Genomic DNA, 22,722 nt, shown 5'->3' with positions numbered 1-22,722 from the left:
GCTGCTAGATCAGGAATGGGGAGCCCGAGGAAGACCTTTCTCCCAATAAAGGCCATTTGACAGCGGAACAGAGACTCCCACAAGAGGTGGCGGGCTCTCCTTCCTTCGTTGGAGGTTTTTAAGAAAAGATTGGCTAGCCATCTGTCATGTATTGAGATTCCTGCATTGCAGGGGGCTGGACTAGATGCCAACTTTACAAGTCTATGATTCCGTGTTGCTGGACTCCCAACGCCCTCAGCAAGGAGCATGGCCACGTGTTACATGAGAAGAGCCTGCAGGTTCAGGCCAATGGCCCATCCAGTCCAGTTCTCCCAGGGCCAACCAGTTGCCCGTCACAGGGAACCTGCAAGCAGGATCTGAGCACAAGAGCGCCATCCCCTTCTGCGGTTCCCAACAACCGGTAATCAGAAGCATCACACTCCCAACTGTGGATCTAGTTACAGGTAGGTAGCAGTGTTGGTCTGATGTAGTCGAAACAAAATAAAAAAAATTCCTTCCAGCAGCACCTTAAAGGTAAAGGGACCCCTGACCATTAGGTCCAGTCGTGACAGACTCTGGGGTTGCGCGCTCATCTCTCATTATTGGCCGAGGGAGCCAGCGTACAGCTTCCAGGTCATGTGGCGAACCAGAGCAGCACATGGAAACACCATTTACCTTCCCGCTGTAGCGGTTCCTATTTATCTACTTGCATTTTGACGTGCTTTCGAACTGCTAGGTTGGCAGGAGCTGGGACCGAGCAACGGGAGCTCACCCCGTCACAGGGATTCGAACCGCCGACCTTCTGATCGGCAAGCCCTAGGCTCAGTGGTTTAACCACAGCGCCACCTGTGCATGCACACGAAAGCTCACACCAATGACAAACTTAGTTGGTCTCTAAGGTGCTGCTGGAAGGAATTTTTTTATTATTATGTTCCAACTGTGGAGGCAGAGCAGAGCCACTGATATAATAATAATAATAATATTTATACCCCGCCCATCTGGCTGGGTTTCCCCAGCCACTCTGGGCGGCTTCCAACAGAAAAATAAAAAACAATAATCTATTAAACATTAAAAGCCTCCCTGAACAGGGCATGATAGCATTTGAAGCCCCTTTTAAAGCCGCCTGGGTGGGTGGCCAACCCCACTCTTGTGGGAGGGAGTTCCACAGCTCAACTATGCGCTGCGTGAAGAAACAATTCCTTCCCTCTGTCCTGAATCTTCCAACCTCTGAAGATGCCCACGAGTTCTCGTGTTATGAGGGAAAAAACTTCTGTCTGATTCCTCTGTGCCACGCATAATTGTATAAAAGTCTATCCTCTCAACTCTGGCTTGCCTTTTCTCCGAAATGAAAAGCCCCAAAGGCTGCCACTTTTTCCCAGTAGAGGAGTCATTTTAATGCCCTTGATAATTTAGCTGGAATGATGAGTTTTGTACACCCACCGTGCCTGGAAGACCGACAAAACTCTTTCCCCGATGCTGCTCAGTTACAGAAAGCCACAACCGAGTGCATGCCATTTAAAAATCATGCCCCCCCCCCACATCTGTGCAAGCCACATGCAGGGGCCACACAGGAGACGGCCACGGAATAGCAAGAAAGGAGGGTCCTACCTCCCCTGAACTGCGCCGGCCTTGAATATGGGTTTCATCAGTTCCTACCGAGGCTCCACATTCTCTGTGTGGCCACTGCAGCGAGCAAGGTCTTAATCCCTAGCCTAACCCGGCCGTTCTGGGGAGAACCAGAAGAAAATGAGAAATATATTGGGGGGGCGGGGCGGCAAGCCCTGCTTTTGTCAGACTTAACATGCGTTGGGCTCGTGGGCCGAGTTCTTGTTGGGCAGGAACACGCCCATACAGAGGAGTGCCAGGCCTTGGGGAACCTGTATAGAGGCTGCAGCTGTTGTTGGACTTCAACTCCCAGCAGGCTGCAGGGCCACCGGCCAGTGGAATTATGGGAGTTGGAGTCCAGCAATGTCTGGAGAGCCAAAGGTTTCCCTCTGGGCAGGCAATGATGTCAGAGAAGAGAATCCGGTTGAAGGCAACAATGGGGGCTGGAAGAGCAGAATTTAGAGAATCGGGTGGGGCCTTCCCGTGCCTATCCATTTTCATTTTTTATTTCTGTGTGTCTATAACCTGCTCTTCACCGAATATTTCCAATCCCAAAGTGGTGAGCAATGGGGATGAAATAATGATTTAAAAAATGTACAGAAGTAAATGACAGAATCTGTAAAGATAACGAAGAAATAAACTGCACCGTCCTAAAGCAAGCACAGCAAAAGTGTAGCGAGGACAACAATTAACATTTCCCCCAATTTAACCAAATTCCTAGGTAAAGAGAACAGGGCAGTCGACCGCCCCAAACAGCCATGGGCCTTAGAAACCGTTCCCACTCCATCTCTTTCTGGGGCCAGCCCACCACTCACTCCTTCTCTGCCCCTCGCATAATTATTTAGATAATTTATATAGGCTGACAGGAGCGAGCAGTAAATCACACGAAAAACCCACGATTTGCACAGGAGCGTCAGGCCTAATGAGCGCAGCAACTCATCTCTGGGAGGCCTTGCCCCATGAAGCTGTTGCGGAGACTGAAAACCCCTGCCTTCTCACAGCTGCCTGAGTCCCCTCCTCTCCAGGGTTTTTCCTACACAATCTGAGACTACGCCTGCGTTGACGCTGATTTCTTCTCCGCTCCTTTCATGCCTCTCCTGGTTCTGGGAGGGGAAGAGCAGCTTCTTGCAGCAGAAAGGGGAGACCCCTGTTCCCCTCTTCACTCCTCTTCTGCTCCAGCTTCCGCCTCTGGACTGGACTCTGGATTCTGGACTGCTCTCTGTGACCACCTCTTCCTTCTCACTAAGCCCAGTTAGCTCTTCAAGCTTCCGACTTCTCTTCCCAGTCTGTTCCCTCTTTTCCCTCTGACATCTCGTCGTCCCTCCACTCCCCAGGCTCTAAGCCTTCTTCCTTTGGGGGTTTCTCTGCTGGTGCCTCCCACCATTCTTCTGCTATGTACCAGCTCCCTCTGGTATGCAGGCTGAGACCCTACCTGCCTGCAGACTGTCTCGCCAGAGTGGTGCATGCTCTGGTTATCTCCCGCTTGGACTACTGCAATGCGCTCTATGTGGGGCTACCTTTGAAGGTGACCCAGAAACTACAACTAATTCAGAATGCGGCAGCTAGAGTGGTGACTGGGAGCGGCCGCCGAGACCACATAACACCAGTCTTGAAAGACCTACATTGGCTCCCAGTACGTTTCTGAGCACAACTCAAAAGTGTTGGTGCTGACCATTAAAGCCCTAAATGGCCTCAGTCCAGTATACATGAAGGAGCGTCTCCACCCCCATTGTTCAGCCCGGACACTGAGGTCCAGCTCCAAGGAGGGCCTTCTGACGGTTCCCTCTCTGTGAGATGTGAGGTTACAGGGAACCAGGCAGAGGGCCTTCTCAGTGATGGCACCCACCCTGTGGAACGCCCTCCCGTCAGATGTCAAGGAAATAAACAACGACTTGTAGAAGACGTCTGAAGGCAGCCCTGTATAGGGAAGTTTTTAAGGTTTGATGTTTTGTTGTGATTTTAATATTCTGTTGGGAGCCGCCCAGAGTGGGTGGGGAAACCCAGCCAGATGGGCGGGGTATTAATAATAATAATAATAATAAGTCCAGCCAGCCCATGCCAATGGCTCACCTTGACCACGACGGCCGCCAGGATGCCCAAGACTGCGAGGATGGCGAGCCCAATCTTGCGTTTGTTGAACTTCGTCAGGACAAAGAACTTGGCCCAGTCTACCTTCTTGCGACTGTTGGGCGGGTAGCGGAGGCTGTTGACCGCTTCCATCTTGAGGGCCCGGACAAGGCAGGGGCGTTGGTGGGAGAAGTTCTCAAAGCTGTACCGGCCGTGGTAGGCCCCTATCCCGCTGTTACCTGGAGGGTGGGGGGAACAATGGCAAGCCAGGGCTAAGCATGGGGGAAAGAGCTGGTCCACAAAAACCTATCAAGTGGGAGGAGGAAGCTGGGTAAATCGATCTGCCAAAAACCCACAAGTCACTAGCCCTCAAAGCAATTAGCCTACAGATCTGTCCAAAAAGGTAACCAAATCCTCAACCAATGATGTATAGCGATGCCAAAAAAGTCTCAAGTCCTCAAGCAATAGTTCTGTCAGAAAAGTCACTAGTCCTCAAGCTGCCAAAAAAAGGGGGAAACCCCAAACCATCAAACAATATATAGCTCTGCAAGAAAATAATCCAACTAAGTCAGACTGAGACTTAAAGTATATTCCTTCATTTCAATGAGCCTACTCTGAGTAAGACATAGCCAGATACAACCCATCATTATTTAGTAATAATTATGGTTATGATAAACTGTTATTAAACCTAAACTGGTATAAATAATGTTGTGCTCAATTAGCATAAATAAAAACAACATTTGGTTATATTAAGCTAAGTGTATAATAAATTATAAACAAACATAATTAATATAGCACTGTGTGTTCAAAGTGTGTTGATCTGTTCATTCGTTTATTTGTTGAATGGATTTCAGGGCAGTGCGCAATGTGGGTACTGTACAATGCGGTAAAATCCTGATGTTGGCCAACCAGAGGAAGGACTACAGATAAAAATCACAAAGCATACCGAGGGAAAGCATGTGAATCTAAAACGCCTGGGCAAACCAGGATCAAGCGGGTGCCAGGCTTTAGGGAGGGCACTCCGAGTTCACAACAGCCCTGTAAGGTAGGCTGCCATAGGTAACCTCAGGACAGAGAGGGGGCTGAGGCAGAGCAGCTCGCCCCAAGGGATGAGGCAGAAGGCAAAACTCCTCCTGGTTAGGAAAGTCTGCCAAGGAAGAGCCCATCCAATCCCATGTCCTCCCCTGCCATCTTGGCACACCCCCCACACCCCCGCCCATGTCCCTGAGGGGCGACTGACTCACCAACGCCTCCAAACGGGAAGCACGGAAGAGTGAAGTGCATCAAAACATCGTTGGCTGTCACTCCACCGCTGGAAGTCTCTGCAATCATCCTTTTGATTATCTGGGAGGGAGGGGGAAAAAAAGTGGGAAAATGAGACCGCAAGCTATAACCAGCTCAACCAGCAGGTCCATCAACTCGCTCTTGGGCTGATTAACTGGCGCAATGGAATAAATAACATCTCAATATTTATGGGAGGCAGGTTCGGTTCCGCTGTGTTACCGGAATGGGTCAACGAACGAGACCCTGAAACGGATTTGGGGCCAAGTTCCTGGTGTGCAGAGTCCTACACAGCTCAAAACCACTCTGCAGGAGACAGCCTTTTACAGATATGATCTTACCAGGAAGTCTGTTCCAAACAAGGTTAGAATTCGGCCTATAGCTCCTGTCTTCTGGAACTCCCTCCCGTTAAAAATCAGAAAGCAGCCTTTTCTATCACCTTCTTGGTCCCTGCTGAAGACTTTTCGTCATCCAACAGTCTTCTAATTGACATCTTTATAGGGCATCTGCACTAGATTTGAAGTTTTGTGTGTGGTATACAAATGCAATTGCTCGAACTGTGGTTATATTTGTATTTTTGTGTGTGTGTGTGTTTTAAAACCGTTCTTATAAATGCTTCCACTGCATTGTTACAATCGCTTGCAGAGGCGTCCTAGGAAGCGATTCATGGACAAAATAAAGTGTAAGAAATTGTGGATTTGATGCTGTTTGTGAACTGCTTCCCATAAACCATCTCAATGCGACGTCACCATGAAACGATCCTATACAGATACACAAACAATTCCATATGTGAAAAGCTTCAAGTCCAATGCAGAGACAGACTGGGGTTTGTGTCCCGAGAGACTTGACCCGCCAAGCTCCGTCACCCGAGTGCGAAACCCGACCTCTTAACTCTTACCTTCTTGTTGTCGGCGAAGACGTAAAGGGCCAGGGGCTTCTCCCGCTGGTTGATGAACTGGATGGCGTCGTCCAGGCCCTTCACGGTGACGATGGGCAGGATGGGGCCGAAGATCTCCTCCTGCATGACCTTGGACTCCCGGTTGACGTCCGTGAGAATCGTTGGTGCTGGGAGAAAAGAGGTGAATCCAGGGTGGGAGGGGAAAGGGCAGGGTAACCTGCTCATATGTGCATGTCGGAGGAAAGAGACAGTGTGGTGTAGTGGTTGGAGAGTTGGATCTAGACCTGGGAGGCTAGAGTTCGAATCCCTACTTGGCCAGGAAGCTCACCTGGTGACCTTGGGTCAGCCATTACTTCTGAGCCTAACCTACCTCGCAGGGTTGTTGTGGGGATTAAATGAAGTGATGCAATCCACACTACCACCTGCCTTGCCTGGAGGAAGAATGGTGACGGGAGAGACTCCATCAGGCAAGGCCTCTTTCCACCTGCCTTGACCCACCCTCCAGTCTCTGCTTCTCATTTTATATTGTATTATGTTGTGCACTGGGATGCGGGTGGCGCTGTGGGTTAAACCACTGAGCCTAGGGCTTGCCGATCAGAAGGTTGGTGGTTCGAATCCCCACGAAGGGGTGAGCTCCCGTTGCTCGGTCCCAGCTCCTGCCCACCTAGCAGCTCGAAAGCATGTCAAAGTGCAAGTAGATAAATAGGAGCCGCTCCCTATTTAAAAGGGGATTAATTAATCCCCTAATTAAAAGGGGATTAAGAGGCCTGTCAACTTCTACATTTCAAGAGGCACCAAAAGGGAGTTTGCTTCTGAGTAGAGCTGCAAAAGGATTGGGCTCCAAATTCCACACTAGCTTCCATATGAACTTCTCAAGCTGCTAGCCCTCAGTTCTGAAAACTCTCCACCTCTCCCCGCAACCATCCCCCCCCCTGCAATTCACCTGTGATTTGGGGGAAGAGCTGAAAGGTGATCATGATAATAAGAATAATAGTATCACCCCGACGTTTCCGCCTGGCAATACTCAGCCTGAGGATCGTACATGGCAAGGGCGTTGTACCCAAGTGGCTGAGTGAGCCTGATGCCACAGGTGTCTTCTAAGGGAGCCTCTTCAGTACCAACTCCGGCCAGGTGGGGGCGCCACCTTGCTGCCTATTTGTTGCTCAAGTGTCCCCCCCCCCACCTTCTGATGCCGAGGTTCGGAACAGCACACCTGCTTTGCTTTTAGACTTCACAAAATTGCAGAGTTGGACGGGACCACGAGGGTTATCTAGTTCAACCCACTGCAAGGCAGGAATCTTTTGCCCAACGCGGGGCTCAAAACCACGGCCCTGAGATTAAGAGTCTCATGCTCTGCCGACTCAGACAACACCTATGTCTTAAAAAAGGGGAAGGGGGCTTCCTTCCAGTGTGAGAAATGATTTTTTTTGGGGGGGGGAGCTGTTTGCTGTTTGCAATTGTTGCACATCTTTGTATTAAAAATTAGTAAAGGTAAAGGGGCCCTTGACCATCAGGTCCAGTCGTGTCCGACTCTGGGGTTGCGGCGCTCATCTCGCTCTATAGGCCGAGGGAGCCGGCGTTTGTCCGCAGACAGCTTCCGGGTCATGTGGCCAGCATGACAAAGCTGCTTCTGGTGAACCAGAGCAGCGCACGGAAACGCCTTTTACCTTCCCGCCGGAGCGGTTCCTATTTATCTACTTGCACTTTGACATGCTTTCGAACTGCTAGGTGGGCAGGAGCAGGGACCGAGCAACGGGAGCTCACCCCGTTGCGGGGATTCGAACCGCTGACCTTCTTCTCGGCAAGCCCTAGACTCTGTGGTTTAACCCACAGCGCCACCTAGGTCCCTGTATTAGGTTGTTTAAAATAATATGCACTTTTAAAGTTGGCTAAAAGGAATGACTGATCCATTAAATACGAGGATATATAAGGATATATAAGGATGTTGCCTTATATACACGGTCAGACTGTTGCTCTATCTAGCTCCGTACTGCCTACACTGACTGGCAGCAGCTCTCCAGGGTTCCAGACACTTGGGGGGGGGCATTCCCAGCTCCAGCTGGAGATGCCAGGGGGTTGAACCTTCTGCATGCAAAAGCAGACACTCTTACCACTCGGCCACAGCTCTTGAAAACAAAGCAAGATTCTAGTCCTCATGGCCTGATTTAAAGAGGAATGTAGGAAGCTGCCTTTTACGGAGTCACAGCAGGGGATTGAACCCACAGCCTTCTGCAGGCAAAAGCAGAGCTTCGGTGCTTCCCCTTCTGCAGCATTCCTGTAAACACCCTGTTCTTAATCACATGTTCCACAGACAAAACAAGCTCTTTATCCTCCCACCCACCTGATTAATTCTTCACTCTTCCTCCTCCTCCGCACAGAAGCAGATTGCTTCTTTCCGTGTGTCCCAAAAACACCGCCTGAGATTCAGAACAAAACTCAGATCCCTCCCGGCCTTACCTATAAAGCACGTGGATTCATCCGTTTCCCCGCCATAAGCAATCTTCTGCCCTTCCAGGAGGCCCATGAGTCTCTTGAAATGCCGTTTGTTCACAATCCTCTCGTAGTCCGGGGATTTCTTCACATCCTCACCATAAAAGTCCTGCCAGGGGAGGGTCAACGAGGGCATGTTGGCTCAGGGTGGCTGGGAGGGCTAGCCTCCTGGTTTTTAAAAATTTGTTTTCATTTTATTGACTTGTTAACAAGCAAGCAAACAAACAGAAAAGGGTGGACGCAAGAAAAATAAGAGACTAAAAAACTTTAAACTGCGGACTTCCAGTCTACTGCCAGCGCCGTTCGTCGGGGTTTGCCTCGAACTCCGAGGCAACCCGGCTCCGCGAGGGGGGGGGGAGAGGCGCGATAGCGACGCACCACCCCAAAAGAGCCCCAGATTGTGCGTTCTGGGGACGAAGTGCTCGGCAGCGCCCCGTTTTCACGACTCCTCAACTCCCCGGTAAGCCTATGAGCCCCGGAGAGAGTTGAGTGGCAGTTGTGGGGGCCATTTTGTGCGGAATCGTTACCCTCGCAAAGTGAAGCTGCGTGCTGACAGCAGAGAGCAGTGGATTCATTCAAGTAAGGATTATAAATTGGAACCTGTCAGCAAAACGTTTTTTTTGGGAAATTAAAGAATTGGCCACAGTGGGTGATTTAAAAAGGAAGTTGATTACCCCCCTTTGAGAGACTGCGATGCAATGAGCTAACCCTAAGCTGATAAAGTGGGAAGTTTTTAATTTACTAGGAAGTGGACTTAAAAACTCTCCTCTGTAGCAGACACAGGGGAGAGGTCTGATTTAAGTGGAAGTTCCTGCAAAAACTATGGTATTAAAAGCAAGTTCCTCTGGAAGCCGGACCCAGGTCCCCGGACGGGTCAGTGAATGGTTTTGAGAATACTGTAACAACAAAGAATTTGCTTTAAAAGTACTGAAAAGACTTTGATTTAAGACTCTAGTCTAGGAGTTATGCAGGGGGAAATGTTCTTAAAGGAAGAATATATCCAGTTTGTACTTAAAAATGGCGATTGAGGAGTTGGAACTTGATCCCTGCCATTTCCGGCCGTACAATCTGCTGGACTCGTATAAAATTTGAGACACCCAAGATGGCTGTAGCCACAACAATATCATCACAAGACTTGGTTTGGCCAAAGATTTTCTCGGTGCTCTTGGAAATTAAACAGGAATTGGATGAGAATAACAAGCAGCTGAGAGAGACTAATAAACTGTGGAGAGAAAGGAGCGACTGTCATGGTGTAGAAAATGGACTTGAGAAAGAATTGACCCCAATGGACAAAGAAGAAATGCAAGATGATCAAACACAAATATTGGAAGAAGAGGAAAAAGATGAAGGATACAATGTTCCACAAGTGAGAGATGTGGAACAGGACTCAGGCTGGATACAAGGAGTCCTCAAAAAAAGAAACAGTGTATACTGCTGGACTCCAAGTGAGAGAGGGAGCCCAGGGTAGGCACTGTGAACTGGACAGAAAAAGGGGGGGAAATGAGATTGGACTGGAATTTGACAATGTAAAGGAATGGTTTCGATCCACAGAAAAAAAAACAGTGCAAAGATAGTGGAAGTGGGTTGGGCAGCAGGCGCAGTATTTAAGAGGCGGCAGAAGATGTGGAAACAAATTTGGTGGTTATGTTGGGAAAGGGAGGGAATGGGGTGATTAATTATGGGATATTATAATGGATGGATTTAAACGGTCTGAAACTGTTATGACATAAGGAACTCGCTGAAATGTCTGGGAAATTTGGCTCCGGCAGAAGGGGGGGATGCTTTTAAATACTAATATAGAAGAAAGGGGAATAGAAAATTTAAGAATTGAATTATAATACATTTCTGGTAAAAAAAATGTCAAGCTAAGGGAAGAAAAATAAGATAAAATAATGGGAAAGTGGAAATGATTAGATTTGGAAAGTGGATTATTAAAAATGATAAAATTGTTATGTGTAAAGTAGAATAGAAAAGTTAAGTGTAAGTATTAATAAGGTTTAATATATTAATGTGAACATTGCTTAAATGGGTATATATAAGGGACCCAGAGTGGGGGGAGTCGGGGAAGTCCATAATTATATTGTTATGATAAATGATATAAATAAGATGTTTTTCTTTTTCTTTCCCTTTTTTCCTTTTTTTTGTCTTTTTCTTTTTTTCTTTTTTGATATTTTTGTTTTAAGATTTGTTGATGTTTTTTGCATATATATGCTAATGGAAAAATCAATAAAAATTATTTTTTTATTTTTTTAAAAAAACTTTAAACTGCAAAGCGTCACATCCTTGAGGTTCCCAACACCCTGGGATTACCGTTCCAGGTCATTGGCTTAGAAATGTGATGGAACAATAGTCGGACCTTGGCTCCCGAATGCCTTGGTACTCGGATGTTTTGGCTCTCAAATGCCACAAACCTGGAAGTGAGTGTTCCGGTTTGTGAATGTTCTTTGGAACCCGAACATCCGACGGGGCTTCCGATTGGCTGCAGGAGCTTCCTGTAGCGAATCAGAAGCCGTGCTTTGGTTTCCGAACGTTTTGGAAGTCAAACGGACTTCCGGAACGGATTCCGTTCAACTTCCAAGGTAAAGCCATGTTTCCTCGATGGAACGAGGTGCCTGTGAACACGATCTGCCCAATTCTAACACCTCACCTTCAGCGTCTTCTTAATAGTCTCCACTATTTGGTTTTCGATGGACGGGTCGCACAGAATGTAGTCGGGGGCGATGCAGGTCTGGCCGCAATTCATGTATTTCCCCCATGTGATCCGCCTGCCGGGAAAAAGGAGGAAAAGAAAGACCTGAGATCTAACGCCATGGACTAGTGTCTTGGGAGAGGTAAACCTTTTCAAAGGGCGGCGGGGAGAGGATTGCGCCACTAAATCCGGTCTGGGCTACAGTACCAAGACATTGCAGTATTGAAAGAGAATAAATTGGCAACGTGCAGCCTTTCTAAGACATCTAATAATTGCTGTTTGGAAGACTGCATCCTTTGGGGTTCCCCAGGGCCTCACCCACCCACAACGGCACGCCAGCCAGGTCTGATGCACAACTGCAAAACCAACATGCTCTTATATCAGGGACGGGGAACCCCCGGTTGAGAGGCCAATTGTGGGCCTCAGGACTCCCCTGTCCATTCCTCCTAACTCTCCCGGGGCCAAGCATCCCTTGCTGGAACCTCCAGGAGTGTTTCTGCCTGGCTGGAGTGTAACCTCGAATTTGGATCACGCCTTCTGCTCCCTTCGATGCAGAGAGAAAGTGTTGTAACCAAATGCACATAGGTACAAATTCTCCCTCCTGCACTGCCCACTTTTGGCATGTCGGGGGCCACAAAACCTTCCCCAGCCCGAAAGTGGACTCCGATTTCCAGAACGCATCAGCTGTTATTTTATTTGAAAAGGGGTGGAGGAGGAGGAGGAGGGAGAATTTGAACTTTGGTTCCCCTGCTCTCGATTGCTTAATTACGCAAGCCCGTGATGCAATAAAACATCCACGTGGGTTAGAAGTAAACAAACGTTCAGGGAAAGAGGCAGCCTAGGTCATGACACTGTTAACACCCATCATTGTGGTGTAACCACACTTGGAATTTTCTACTGACCCGGATTCAAGGCTTAGAACGAAGGGCAATTTCTCAGACCCCCGCGAGGAAACAGAAGAGGGCCGTTTCCCCACTCATAGGGTAAAAGGCCAGGAGCCCAACAGCAGGTGGCGCCAGAGCCCACAACAGAGCAGAGCCAACTGATTCTAGTTTTGTCGCCTCCTCGCTGCTCAGGTCTACAAGGGGCAACACTGAGACGGAGGAGGAGGGAGGAGATGATAGGCATGGGCCCCCAAGGGGCTGGTTGGAAGCAAGGAGGCAGGCAGGCAGGAAGGGAAGCCAACAGAGGGCAGGCTGTGATAGGTGGGCCAGTCTCCAGTGGGGATCTCTCCCATCATTCCCTTGCTTTGGATGCTTCTGGCTAAAATCAACTCAGGCCCCAAATATCTAAAAGGCCAGCTCATTCCCTACAGGCCCTCTTGGGTGCAGAGATGAGCAGAGAAAGCTCTCTAGAATAATAAGAGTTGCAGAGTTGGAAGGGACGCCCCAGGGTCATCTAGTCCAACCCCCTGCAATGCAGGGATCTCAACTAAATCATGCATGACAGATATATTAATTCCTTTCTTATCATATTATTACAAGAAACCTGGGTGGAGGAGGAAATTGAGATAAATGGCTTTGAGTCTATATGTCTGCCTGCTAGCCCGTCAGCGAGTGGTGGCCGCCCTAAAGGTGGCCTTACAATTGGTATCTCTCTTAAACTTCGGGCTAAACTTTCATTAGTGCATGCATTACCGCCTTATGCTATTACCGGACTGATCTCTGGTGAAAACTTCTCCTTATTGGTTACAAATGTATATTTCCCCCCGGGAGGGTTAGCAGCTGATCTGACTTCTAGATGGGAATCCCTAGAGGATTTTTTACTTTCCTGCTATCTTAAGTTTCCAAATGTCCCTTCCCTTATTGGAGGCGATTTTAACGCTCGGATAGCTTCAAATCGGGAGGCTCTTATAAAGTCTAAATGGTGGGTCGACCCCGGCACTCAAACATACGATCCAGTATATATCCCCACTAGAATATCAAAGGATGTAAAAGTCAATAAGGCGGGAGTGATGCTTTATCAGATGACTTTACGCCTAAATTTAATTATATTAAATGGTAGATGTCCTCCAGATATTCCAGGAGAATTTACCCATCTAGGGTTAAAATCAAACAGTGTCCTTGACTATGTATTGGTCTCCCAGGATCTATTTTTGAATGTCACCTCTTTTAAAATTGACAATGCTCAATTTAGTGACCATCTTCCCCTGTCAACCAAGTTATGTGTTGACTGGCAGTTGCTCGACCGTTCCCACCCAATCCCGGTGATTGAGGAGTCGACTACTAAAATAAAGGGGATTAAATGGTCCCCTGCCCTTGCCCATAGATATAGGGATTTTATCCGAGAAAAGTTTCCTGGCGACCAGCCGGACGTAGGAATAGCCCCGCATGATCCAATTAAGTGTATGAGGTTTTTTTCTTGCCTGATAGTAGTTTTAACTCGCTTTTTTACTTCTCCAGCCTATGGAGTTAAAAAACATTATTTTAAATTTGGCGCCCCTTGGTTCAACTCCTCTTGCAAACAAGCCAGACTCCATCTACACACGATATATAATGACTATAAACTCTCCGGTGCTCCTGCCTTACCTCCATCTTATCCCCTGGCTAAAAAAGCATACAAACAGGCCCAGAAATCGGCCAAAAGGGAATGGCAACTAAATCGTTGGCAGACTATAATTACTGCCTCAAAATCTCATAACTCCCGGAAATTTTGGTCTTTAATAAAGGGAAGAACGAGGAATTATCCCCTAACGGTGATCCCGGCCCCTACGTGGGAGCAGTTCCTGAGAAAATATTGCTCAGTGGCAGAAGCTCCGACCACTCACTGGAGACCTTCCTCTAATCCCCTTCCTGTCTGGCCCAACACCGACCCTGCTGAAATCTTAGAATTGATAGCTGAGCTGAAAACTGGTAAGGCTCCCGGGTCGGATTTGGTCCCTGTTGAGGCTATAAAGCTACACTCTGCATGGTGGGCAGGGATTTTAGCTAAAACCTTCGACGCCATAAATGCCACGGGCTCAATACCAGAAACATGGAAGGAGGCCATTATAATTCCTATCTATAAAAAAGGCCCCCCCGGTGACCCAGGGAACTACCGGAATATTAGTCTGCTATCATCCATTGGGAAAATATATGCCCGTTTTTTGCTCGCAAGGTTGATGAAGTGGTCAGTTGAGGCTGACCTGATTAAGCACGAGCAAGCTGGATTTAGATTAAACCGTTCCACAACAGATCAGGCAATTATTCTTCATCACTTAGCCCGGAAATACTCGTCACTTCGACGGGGCCAACTTTGCGCAGCTTTCATAGATTTGAAAGCTGCGTTTGATAGTATCCCGAGGAAATTACTATGGGATAAACTTGCCCGTTGGGGTATAGATAGAAGACTTCTGTGGCTTATCTCCCAACTTCATGCTGGGTCTGTGGCCAGGGTGAGATTAACCCCTGCTGGCGACCTAACAAACCCAGTGCCAGTAAATAAGGGAGTACGCCAGGGCTGTATCTTAGCGCCACTTCTTTTTAACTTATTTATCAGTGATATGAGGAACCCATTAGCCGACTCACAAAAATTTATCCATGCCCCTCGAATAGCTGATTATCGTTGTCCATTACTTCTCTATGCAGATGATGCGGTGCTACTCTCTTACTCCAGAGTGGGTTTAAGGAGGGCACTAAAGATTTTTGCAACTTATTGCTCTCTTAATCATCTGTCTATCAACCACACCAAGTCCAAAGTACTGATATTTTCAAGGAGTCGTAAACTTTATTCATGGAAACTGGAGGGTACGAAAATCGAACAAGTACATAAATTTAAATATTTAGGAATTTATTTTCAGTATAATTTAGGGTGGAAAGCGCATGTTGAATACCTTCAAAACAAGACAAAAGCCCTATCGCACTCCCTCCTCCGTTTTTTCTTTTCTGAGGGGGCCCTATTCATCCCTGCGGCCTTGAAAGTGTATAGCATTAAAGTGTTGGCTACAATGGCCTATGCTGCCCCTTTATGGGCTGCTTTTGCAAATCTCTCACCTTTAGAGTCGCTTCAAAGCCAATTCTTACGTCGACTCTTAAAATTACCAACATGCGTAAGTAATGCTGCTATTCGTTTAGAAATGAAGATCCCTTCAGTTGAGTTAGTCTTATGGAGGCGAGTTTTGATTTACTGGATATCCCTATGGCATAAACTCCCGAACCACTATCTTATTCAATGCATGTGGCGGGATGACTTCACAAATTTGTGGACCGGAAAAATCCATGCCAAATTGTTGTCCTATGAGATCTCTCCCTCTGAATTGCTCAAACTGGATTTAAATGCAGCAAAAAGGTGTATAAACCAAAGGTTGGATGATGCGGAGCTATACCAAAATTGTCTAGCTGGCGGGGGAGTCTGCTCACCGTTAAATATCGGCATAACCCCTATTTACCGTACTCCATCCTACTTAACAACGCTTACAGCCGCGTCTCAACGATATGCCTTCCTTAAAGCTAGGTTCAATGTTTTTCCAACTAATGTGCTGAGACATAGATTTACTAAGGGCCAAGTCTCTTCAATGTGTGCTTGCGAAATGAAATCAACTGAATCTTTACACCATGTTATGTTTATCTGCCCTAGGTACAGTTCGGCTCGTGCTAGTATATTAAACTCCATAATCCAGCCTATGGCTGATAATCCAGTTGACCTTCAGCTAGCCTGGGTTCTTCAAGATGTGGACCCTTATATCACTCTACAGGTTGCTAAATTCCTAACAGCCATCCTCTCGTACAAGAGACGGAATGGAATGTTAGCTGATTATTGATAGTTATAAGAATTTTTTTTTTAATGACATCAGCAGGACAAAACAAGCTTGAGCCACCTTCTATGTGACAACCCTTGAGATCAAAGCTTTCCAAACACTAGTTACAGGTAGGTAGGCGTGTTGGTCTGACGTAGTCGAAACAAAATAAAAAAATTCCTTCCAGCAGCACCTTAGAAACCAATGCTCTACCCGGGGCTGGAGAGGGATGAGATTAATATCTGGTTCGCTAGTAAAACTGAATTACTGTGTGGCGAAATGATGTGTGTCTATAAAGTGTGTCAAAGCATGAAGTTTGGAAAGCTCTGCTTTAGATATTGGAAGATGGCTATCCTATCTCCTTTCATCTTCTCCAGGCTAAACACAGCAAGGCGTGGTTTCCCTTGATCACCTTGGTTGCCCTCCTCTGCACATGTTCCACCTTGTCAATATCCTTCTTAAATCATGGTGCCTAGATTTGAACACAGGTATGACCAAGGCAGAAGAGAGCGATAACATTTACTTCCCTTGATCTGGATACTAGACTTCTTCTGTTGATGCAGCCTAGAATAGCATTAGCCTTTTTTTTTGCTGCTGCTGCTGCATCACACAGTGGATTCATGTTCAGCTTGTGGTCCACTAAGACCCCTAGATCTTGGTAGCTCCTCCACCCACAGAGGCTTGACGGGTGGTGGCTCAGCATGACAGGGACTTATTTGCAGTGGCCCCTAAGCTGTGGAACCCCCCCTCTTCACAGAGGTATACCCGACACCTTTATTACACAGCTTTCAGAAAATGCTGAAGACACTCCTCTTTAATCTGGTTTTTGACGCCTGAGGTGCCTGATTTTAGGACCCACCTTATATCTTATGGTTGCAAGCTGTTTTACATAGTGTGTGTTTTTTTCATTAAAAAAAAAAAAGACTAATGCCTTGTGTCCATACACACTGCCAGAGAGGTCACTTCATGGCTTGCCTGCAAATGCTCCAGTTGGAGAACAGCCTTTACCAAAGGTGTCATGGGCTTTGAAGACACTCGAACTCAGGACGCAAGGGAGAAATGTGCTAAGAGGAAGGCACGCTTGGCAAATCCACACCGGGATCAACTCCCGCCCGGGAACCCATGTCCCCACTGTGGAAGGACGTGCGGATCCAGAACTGGCCTCCACAGTCACTTAGGGACTCATTAGGGAGCTGGGTATGTTTAGCCTGGAGAAGAGAAGGTTAAGGGGTGATATGATAGCCATGTTCAAATATATGAAAGGATGTCATACGGAGGAGGGAGAAAGGTTGTTTTCTGCTGCTCCAGAGAAGCGGATACGGAGCAATGGATTCCAGCTTCAAGAAAGAAGATTCCACCTAAACATTAGGAAGAACTTCCTGACAGTAAGAGCTGTTCGACAGTGGAATTTGCTGCCAAGAAGTGTGGTAGAGTCCTCCTTTGGAGGTCTTTAAGCGAAGGCTTGACAGGCATATGTCAGGAATGCTTTGATGGTGTTTCCTGCTTGGCAGGGGGTTGGACTGGATGGCCCTTGTGGTCTCTTCCAACTCTATGATTCTATGTTAAAACTGTGTTTATGGAAGACAATCTTATTCGGCTACCAGTGATCACCAAAGAAGACTAATGCAGTGATTTGAACTCAACCCCGGAGGCACACTCCATTGTCTCTCGAGACAGACAGGTGCCGACAGCATTAGAAATAATAAAGTATAATAATGCAGGTGGGCTGCGAATGGACCCTGAGCAGCAGAGCCATGGCAGCACTGGCTCGAGCACAGAGCGACCCGTTGCAGAGCTCACCTGCACGCCATGTCGATGTCGCAGTTTTTGTCGATGTAACAAGGGCTCTTCCCTCCCAGCTCGAGGGTGACAGGCGTCAGGTGCTTGGCGGCAGCCTCCATGACGATTTTCCCCACTGCGCTGTTGCCTGTGTAGAGGATGTGGTCGAAGCGCTGCTTCAGAAGCTCTGTGGTCTCCGGAACCCCTCCGTTGACGACCGGGAACAGCTCCTGGCGGGGAACGCAGAGCAGAAGCGTGGCTTAGAACCAGCTCGTCTCCCGTTAAGAGCGAGGGGAGCGGGTGGGGAAATAAAGTTCACGTCGCTTTTAACTGGAATTTAGGGACAATGCCAGAGTGGGTGGGTGGGGTTTTTTGATTTCGTTTGCGCTGAAAGGGCATACACGATTTGCACTTCCAGAAACAGAAGCGCAAGACGCCAGATTTTGCAATGAGCATTGTCCCTGGAAATCCACGTCCCGGGGCAAAGAATGCAGAAACATGCGTATGAATAACATGCAAAACACTTGGATCAGATTTGGGAAAGCTGCTTTGCAAAAACGTGGGTATCAGGAAAAATTGCATACCATAAATGTGCACAGGGGGAAGAATATAGAGTCAAATTGCTAACGAATCTTCGTGCACAAACTTGTGGAGAACTGAATGTGCTTCGTTAATATCCATCTACCAGCACTAAATATGCTAATTGGTAATTAATTTCCATTTCACACTGTTGTAGCAAGAGCAGCGGTAAGCAGAGTGCTGTGTATTTTGACACTCCAGCATGTTGGAAACTGCTTTTGGAGCTCCGTACAGTTGACACAAACAAAAGACAAAATTAAATACGAGACTGTTGGATTTTGAAGCCTGACCTCAGCGTAAGACGCTTCCAGATCGGCTAGTCAAACCGGTTGCAGCTTTTTAGCAGCCGACGCCAAAGTGCACCTGCCTTCGGCTTCACAGTCCTAAGTACCCATTTAAAGACAGGGCTGGGAAACTGCTTCTCAGCCGAAGGGTCTCCTTCCCTCCCAGGCAACAATCCAGGGGCCGCATGCCAAAAGAGGTGGGCAGGAGAAAGAGGGGAAATAAGAGAAACAGCAGCGATCCTCCTCTTTGCTTCAGGGGGCTGTGTTGCAACTGTGCAAAAGGTCAGAGGTTTCTACACAGCAAGAGGCTTTCTCGCAGCCCAGGGGCACGTCCCAGCCAGGGCCAGAACGAGGGGGCCAAGCATGACTTCGGGAAAATCCCGGGGGCCAGGCAGAGAGGCCCGTGGGCCAGATTTGGCCCCTGAGTCCTAGGCTCCCCCACCCCTGGTTTAAAACAATGGTTGTTTACAAAGGCTGTCAAGCAGAGCGTTTGGGGGCTCATTAAGCCTGACGCTATTCCCTCTACGGTTGTTATCGAAACTGCCGTTTCACTATTTAATTGTTTCTTCCTGGTTTTATGTTGCTAATGCTGCTACAGGCTGCTATCTTATGTACCGTTTTGCTATCAGACGGAGCAGATGGTTTTACACGCGACAGCAGGCGTGGAGAGGCTTCTTTTAGAAGTTTTTAACTCTCCCCCCCCCCCCCACCACCTTATCTTACTCTTCTTTTTTTAATAAAAAAAGGTTGTTTCCAAAATAGTTTTTCAGAGGTTTTAACGGGATTCTGCTATTGGCATGTTTGCCGCCTTTGGGAGGAAGAACGGGGAAATTAGTTTAATAAATATATTGCACAATGTTGGGGTCACGAAGAGTCGGACACGACTAAACGACTAAACAACAACAACAACAACAACAACATTGCACAATGTTGCGTTTTGGGGTCAACGCACTGAGTTCCTTTTTCCGGGGGGGGGGGAGGCAGGACATTTAAGTTAATAAAATAATAACAATAAGTAAATAAAACAGAAGTATGCTTTTGGGGGACCTTAGGGTGAAGAGAATGTAATAATTACATATGCAATAACTAATATTATTATACTATTTGATGGACTTCAGGGCTCTCTGATGGAGCCAATTTAAACTGTGCTGGAGAAGAGGTGGAAATGTTTCCCGACGCCGACTGTGGCAGCCTTTGTCGACCTGGCGCCCTCCAAATATTGCTGAACTACAACTCCCATCAGGCACGGCTGCAATGGCAGCTGGGAGTTGTAGTATGGAAAAATATCTGGAAGATGTGAAGCATTATGGCGTCGTCACTTTTCCCCTGGCAAAGAATTTGCAACGGTCAACATGGAGAATTTAAGGCCTTAACGAAACAAAGCACAGAACACGCACCGTTCCACCTGTAGAGAAATTAAGCGCTTCTGGATCACAAATCTGATGCCAAGCCAGGCGATTGGGCCTACCTTGTCCAGGTACTGAGGGAGGATTTCTTCGAAGAGCTTGGCCGTGTGTTCGCTGACCTCGGATGGCTTAAGCACAACAGCGTTCCCTGGAAGATTCAAGGAAGGGGATATTTGTTGAAAAGTGTAGGAAGAGGAAAACGGGGAACGGTTGGCTGCTAGTCGCGATGGCTGTGTTATACCCCAAAGATCAGAGGCCCCTGGGGGGGGCCTGCTGAGCTCAGGATGGGAAGCTGCCTCATACCGAGCCATACCACTGGCCTATCTAGCCCAGTATTGTCGACACTGGCCGGCAGCAGCTCCCAGACACAGGACAATTCCCAGCTGCAACTGGTGATGCCAGAGATTGAACCTGGGACCTTCTGCATGCCAGACAAGATCTCTGCCGCTGCCCTACGTCCCTCCCTAAGCAAGGGGGCCAGGACAAGGTGATCCTTTGGCGTGATCCAGTGGCCAGGCTCTTGAGAAAAGGGGGCCCCCACCCGGGTTTTCAGGACAAGCAGTTTTGTGGGCTGCAAACAACGCAGGCTTGCACGACCACAGCTCAAGCAGAACCGCAGGAGTCGGGAGAGAGAATGACAGCCACAGTCGTAAACTCACTTACCCATGGGTCGGCCCCATGGAACTGAGCGAGTCTTTATCCCTGCAAAGGCTTCTCTCGCCTCCCGTTCGGACTGAGCTTTCCCCAGCGCTGTGGTTCCCATGCCCCCCAACAGCTCTCTGTCCTCATGAGGACTAGAAACATTCCCCCTACTCCCGTGCCTGGGATTTAAAAGGTTCTCTACCCCCCTGCGACGCACCGACGGAAAAATTGGCCACTTACCTGCGGCGATGGCCCCAATGAGCGGCTGCATGATGAGGATGAAAGGGTAATTCCATGCCCCGATGACCAGGACCACACCCAGCGGCTCACGGTGGATGTAGGTCTCGTCACTTATCGTCATAATGGTCTTCTCCACGTACTGAGGGGCAGCCCATTCGGGGAGTTTGTCCACCATTAGAGCAATCTCCCCCAGAGCGCCCATAATCTCGTAGCTAAAAGAGTTGAGCTCGTTCTGTCCGGGAGCCAAGAGGAGGTGGCATGTATTAAGAACGATCGGCGACCAAAATAATCTCGTAAATTTCACCGTATTCATGCACGTCTAACAAGGTGGAATCTATTATTCACATTCTTCTATTCTGTGAATTCTATAATGAAGAACGATCGCGACTCATTTTACCCCTATTATCAAAATTCACACCCTTGCAATTCCCCCCCCCCCCGAATATCTGGAATATCTGGAATTTTCCCCCCCGAAACGTTACGCAAATTCCTTCTGGAAGACTCTTTGAGCTCAGTATCCTACGCTGTGGCCAAATTCTGCACCTTAGCTATTAAAAAACGTAAATCTCTTTTATTGAATAACGTATTATAACAATTTGTCCTGCCCTCTGATTACGATATTGCGGCTACAGTTCTTGGTTAAATTTTTTATTCTTTTATGGTGTTTTATTCCGCTGGACCTGTATTTTAAGTATTGTATATTGACTGTTAAAACCCCATATCAGTTGCTTTTATTGTTCATGTAGGGAATTATGCAGAATTTCTGGTTTAATATGCTGGCTGTTTGCCGTAATAAACATTGACTTGACTTGATTTCACCGTATTCATAATAATTATAAGAATAGTAACATGGGATGGGGGACACCTGGCTTCAGAGCAGTGCATGTGAAAAGGGTCTAGGGGTTTTAGTGGACCACAAGCTGAACCTGAGTCCACTGTGTGATGCAGCAGCAAAAAAGGCTAATGCTATTCCTGACTGCATCAACTGAAGTCTACTGTCCAGACCAAGGGAAGGAATGGTTCCGCTCTCTTCTGCCTTGGTTAGACCACACCTGGAATACTGTGTCCAGTTCTGGGCGCCATAATTTAAGAAGGATGTTGACAAGCTGGAAGGTGTGCAGAGGAGGGTGACTAAGGAAACTGAGGGTCTGGAAACTAAGCCTTATGAGGGAGTTGGGGATGTTAAGCCTGAAAAAGAGGAGACTGGGAGGAGATATGATACTCATCTCCCTGCATCCCCAAATATTATAGTAATTTTGGAACAGTTAAAGTTTCCAGTTTGTCTTCAAGGGCAGCCCCACGTGGAGAGCCATGCAGCAGCCCGATCTGGAGGTTGTTCTTGTTATAATTTATTACCTGCCCTCTTCACCATTCCAGGGTGGCCTTCACCCTTCACAACAACCTCCAGGCTGGATTGCTGCAATGAATCCCATGCAAGGCTGCCCTCAAAGAGAACTTGGAAACATCAACTGGTCCAAAATTATGATCATTATTTTAATTTAAGGTGCTAGGGCAGGTTAGCAACACATTGGAACACAGAACAGTTTCAAAACTTACGATTAAAAAGTACAAGCATAAAAAATAGGGGGGGTGTCCCCTAAACATTTTCCCCCAGGGCCCTGTTGCCAGAGAGCCCTGGCCTCAGATTTCCCCCCACCCCCACATACAATTCATAGAACGGTAGAATTGGAAGGGACCCCCAGAGGCCATCCAGCCCAACCCCCTGCAATGCAGGAACCACAGCTACAGAATCCCCAACGGGCGCTATAGGAAGACATGGCCAGTGTGCAACAGACCTTGTGGAGGTCTGCCATGAGGGCTGCCGCAATGTCCTTCTCCTTCTCCTTTATCATCTTCTTGAGGGCCAACAGCTGCTGGATCCTGAATTCCAAGGGCCGCGTCTTCCCTGTGTTGAAAGCTGCCCTGGCCCGCTCCACGGCTAGCTTGATTTTCTCCATGGCTCCTGTGAGGCACCTGCAGGGGAGACAAGAAAGGTTTGGATCTGCCGACCGTTCCAACTTGACACACACTTTGGATAGCCTAACCAGAAAGCAAAAGTGAAAAGGGCG

At 47.8% G+C, this 22,722-nt stretch overlaps 1 protein-coding gene across 3 annotated transcripts in view; it reads right to left on the bottom strand.

Moving 5' to 3' along the window:
- The window catches only part of ALDH3A2 (aldehyde dehydrogenase 3 family member A2), a 31,545-nt gene that overhangs the window by 2,504 nt on the left and 6,319 nt on the right, over nt 1-22,722 (bottom strand). For 2 of the 3 annotated variants that reach the window (XM_035138916.2, XM_035138914.2), the window contains exons 2-11: nt 22,450-22,627; nt 20,654-20,885; nt 19,834-19,919; nt 17,524-17,732; nt 10,968-11,085; nt 8,288-8,429; nt 5,831-5,997; nt 4,896-4,995; nt 3,655-3,890; nt 1,588-1,705 (exon numbers count right to left, since the gene is read on the bottom strand). In XM_035138916.2, the coding sequence (XP_034994807.1) occupies nt 1,625-1,705; nt 3,655-3,890; nt 4,896-4,995; nt 5,831-5,997; nt 8,288-8,429; nt 10,968-11,085; nt 17,524-17,732; nt 19,834-19,919; nt 20,654-20,885; nt 22,450-22,611 (1,533 nt within the window). In that variant the 5' untranslated portion in view covers nt 22,612-22,627 and the 3' untranslated portion in view covers nt 1,588-1,624. The remainder of the gene's footprint in view (nt 1-1,587; nt 1,706-3,654; nt 3,891-4,895; nt 4,996-5,830; nt 5,998-8,287; nt 8,430-10,967; nt 11,086-17,523; nt 17,733-19,833; nt 19,920-20,653; nt 20,886-22,449; nt 22,628-22,722) is intronic. The other variant, XM_035138917.2, reaches the window with a different exon arrangement.

The sequence above is a fragment of the Zootoca vivipara genome, chromosome 15, assembly GCF_963506605.1.
Source record: "Zootoca vivipara chromosome 15, rZooViv1.1, whole genome shotgun sequence".
NCBI lineage: Eukaryota > Metazoa > Chordata > Lepidosauria > Squamata > Lacertidae > Zootoca > Zootoca vivipara.
The sequence above is the reverse complement of the archived record's forward strand: the minus strand, read 5'-3'. Positions and strand labels throughout refer to the sequence as shown.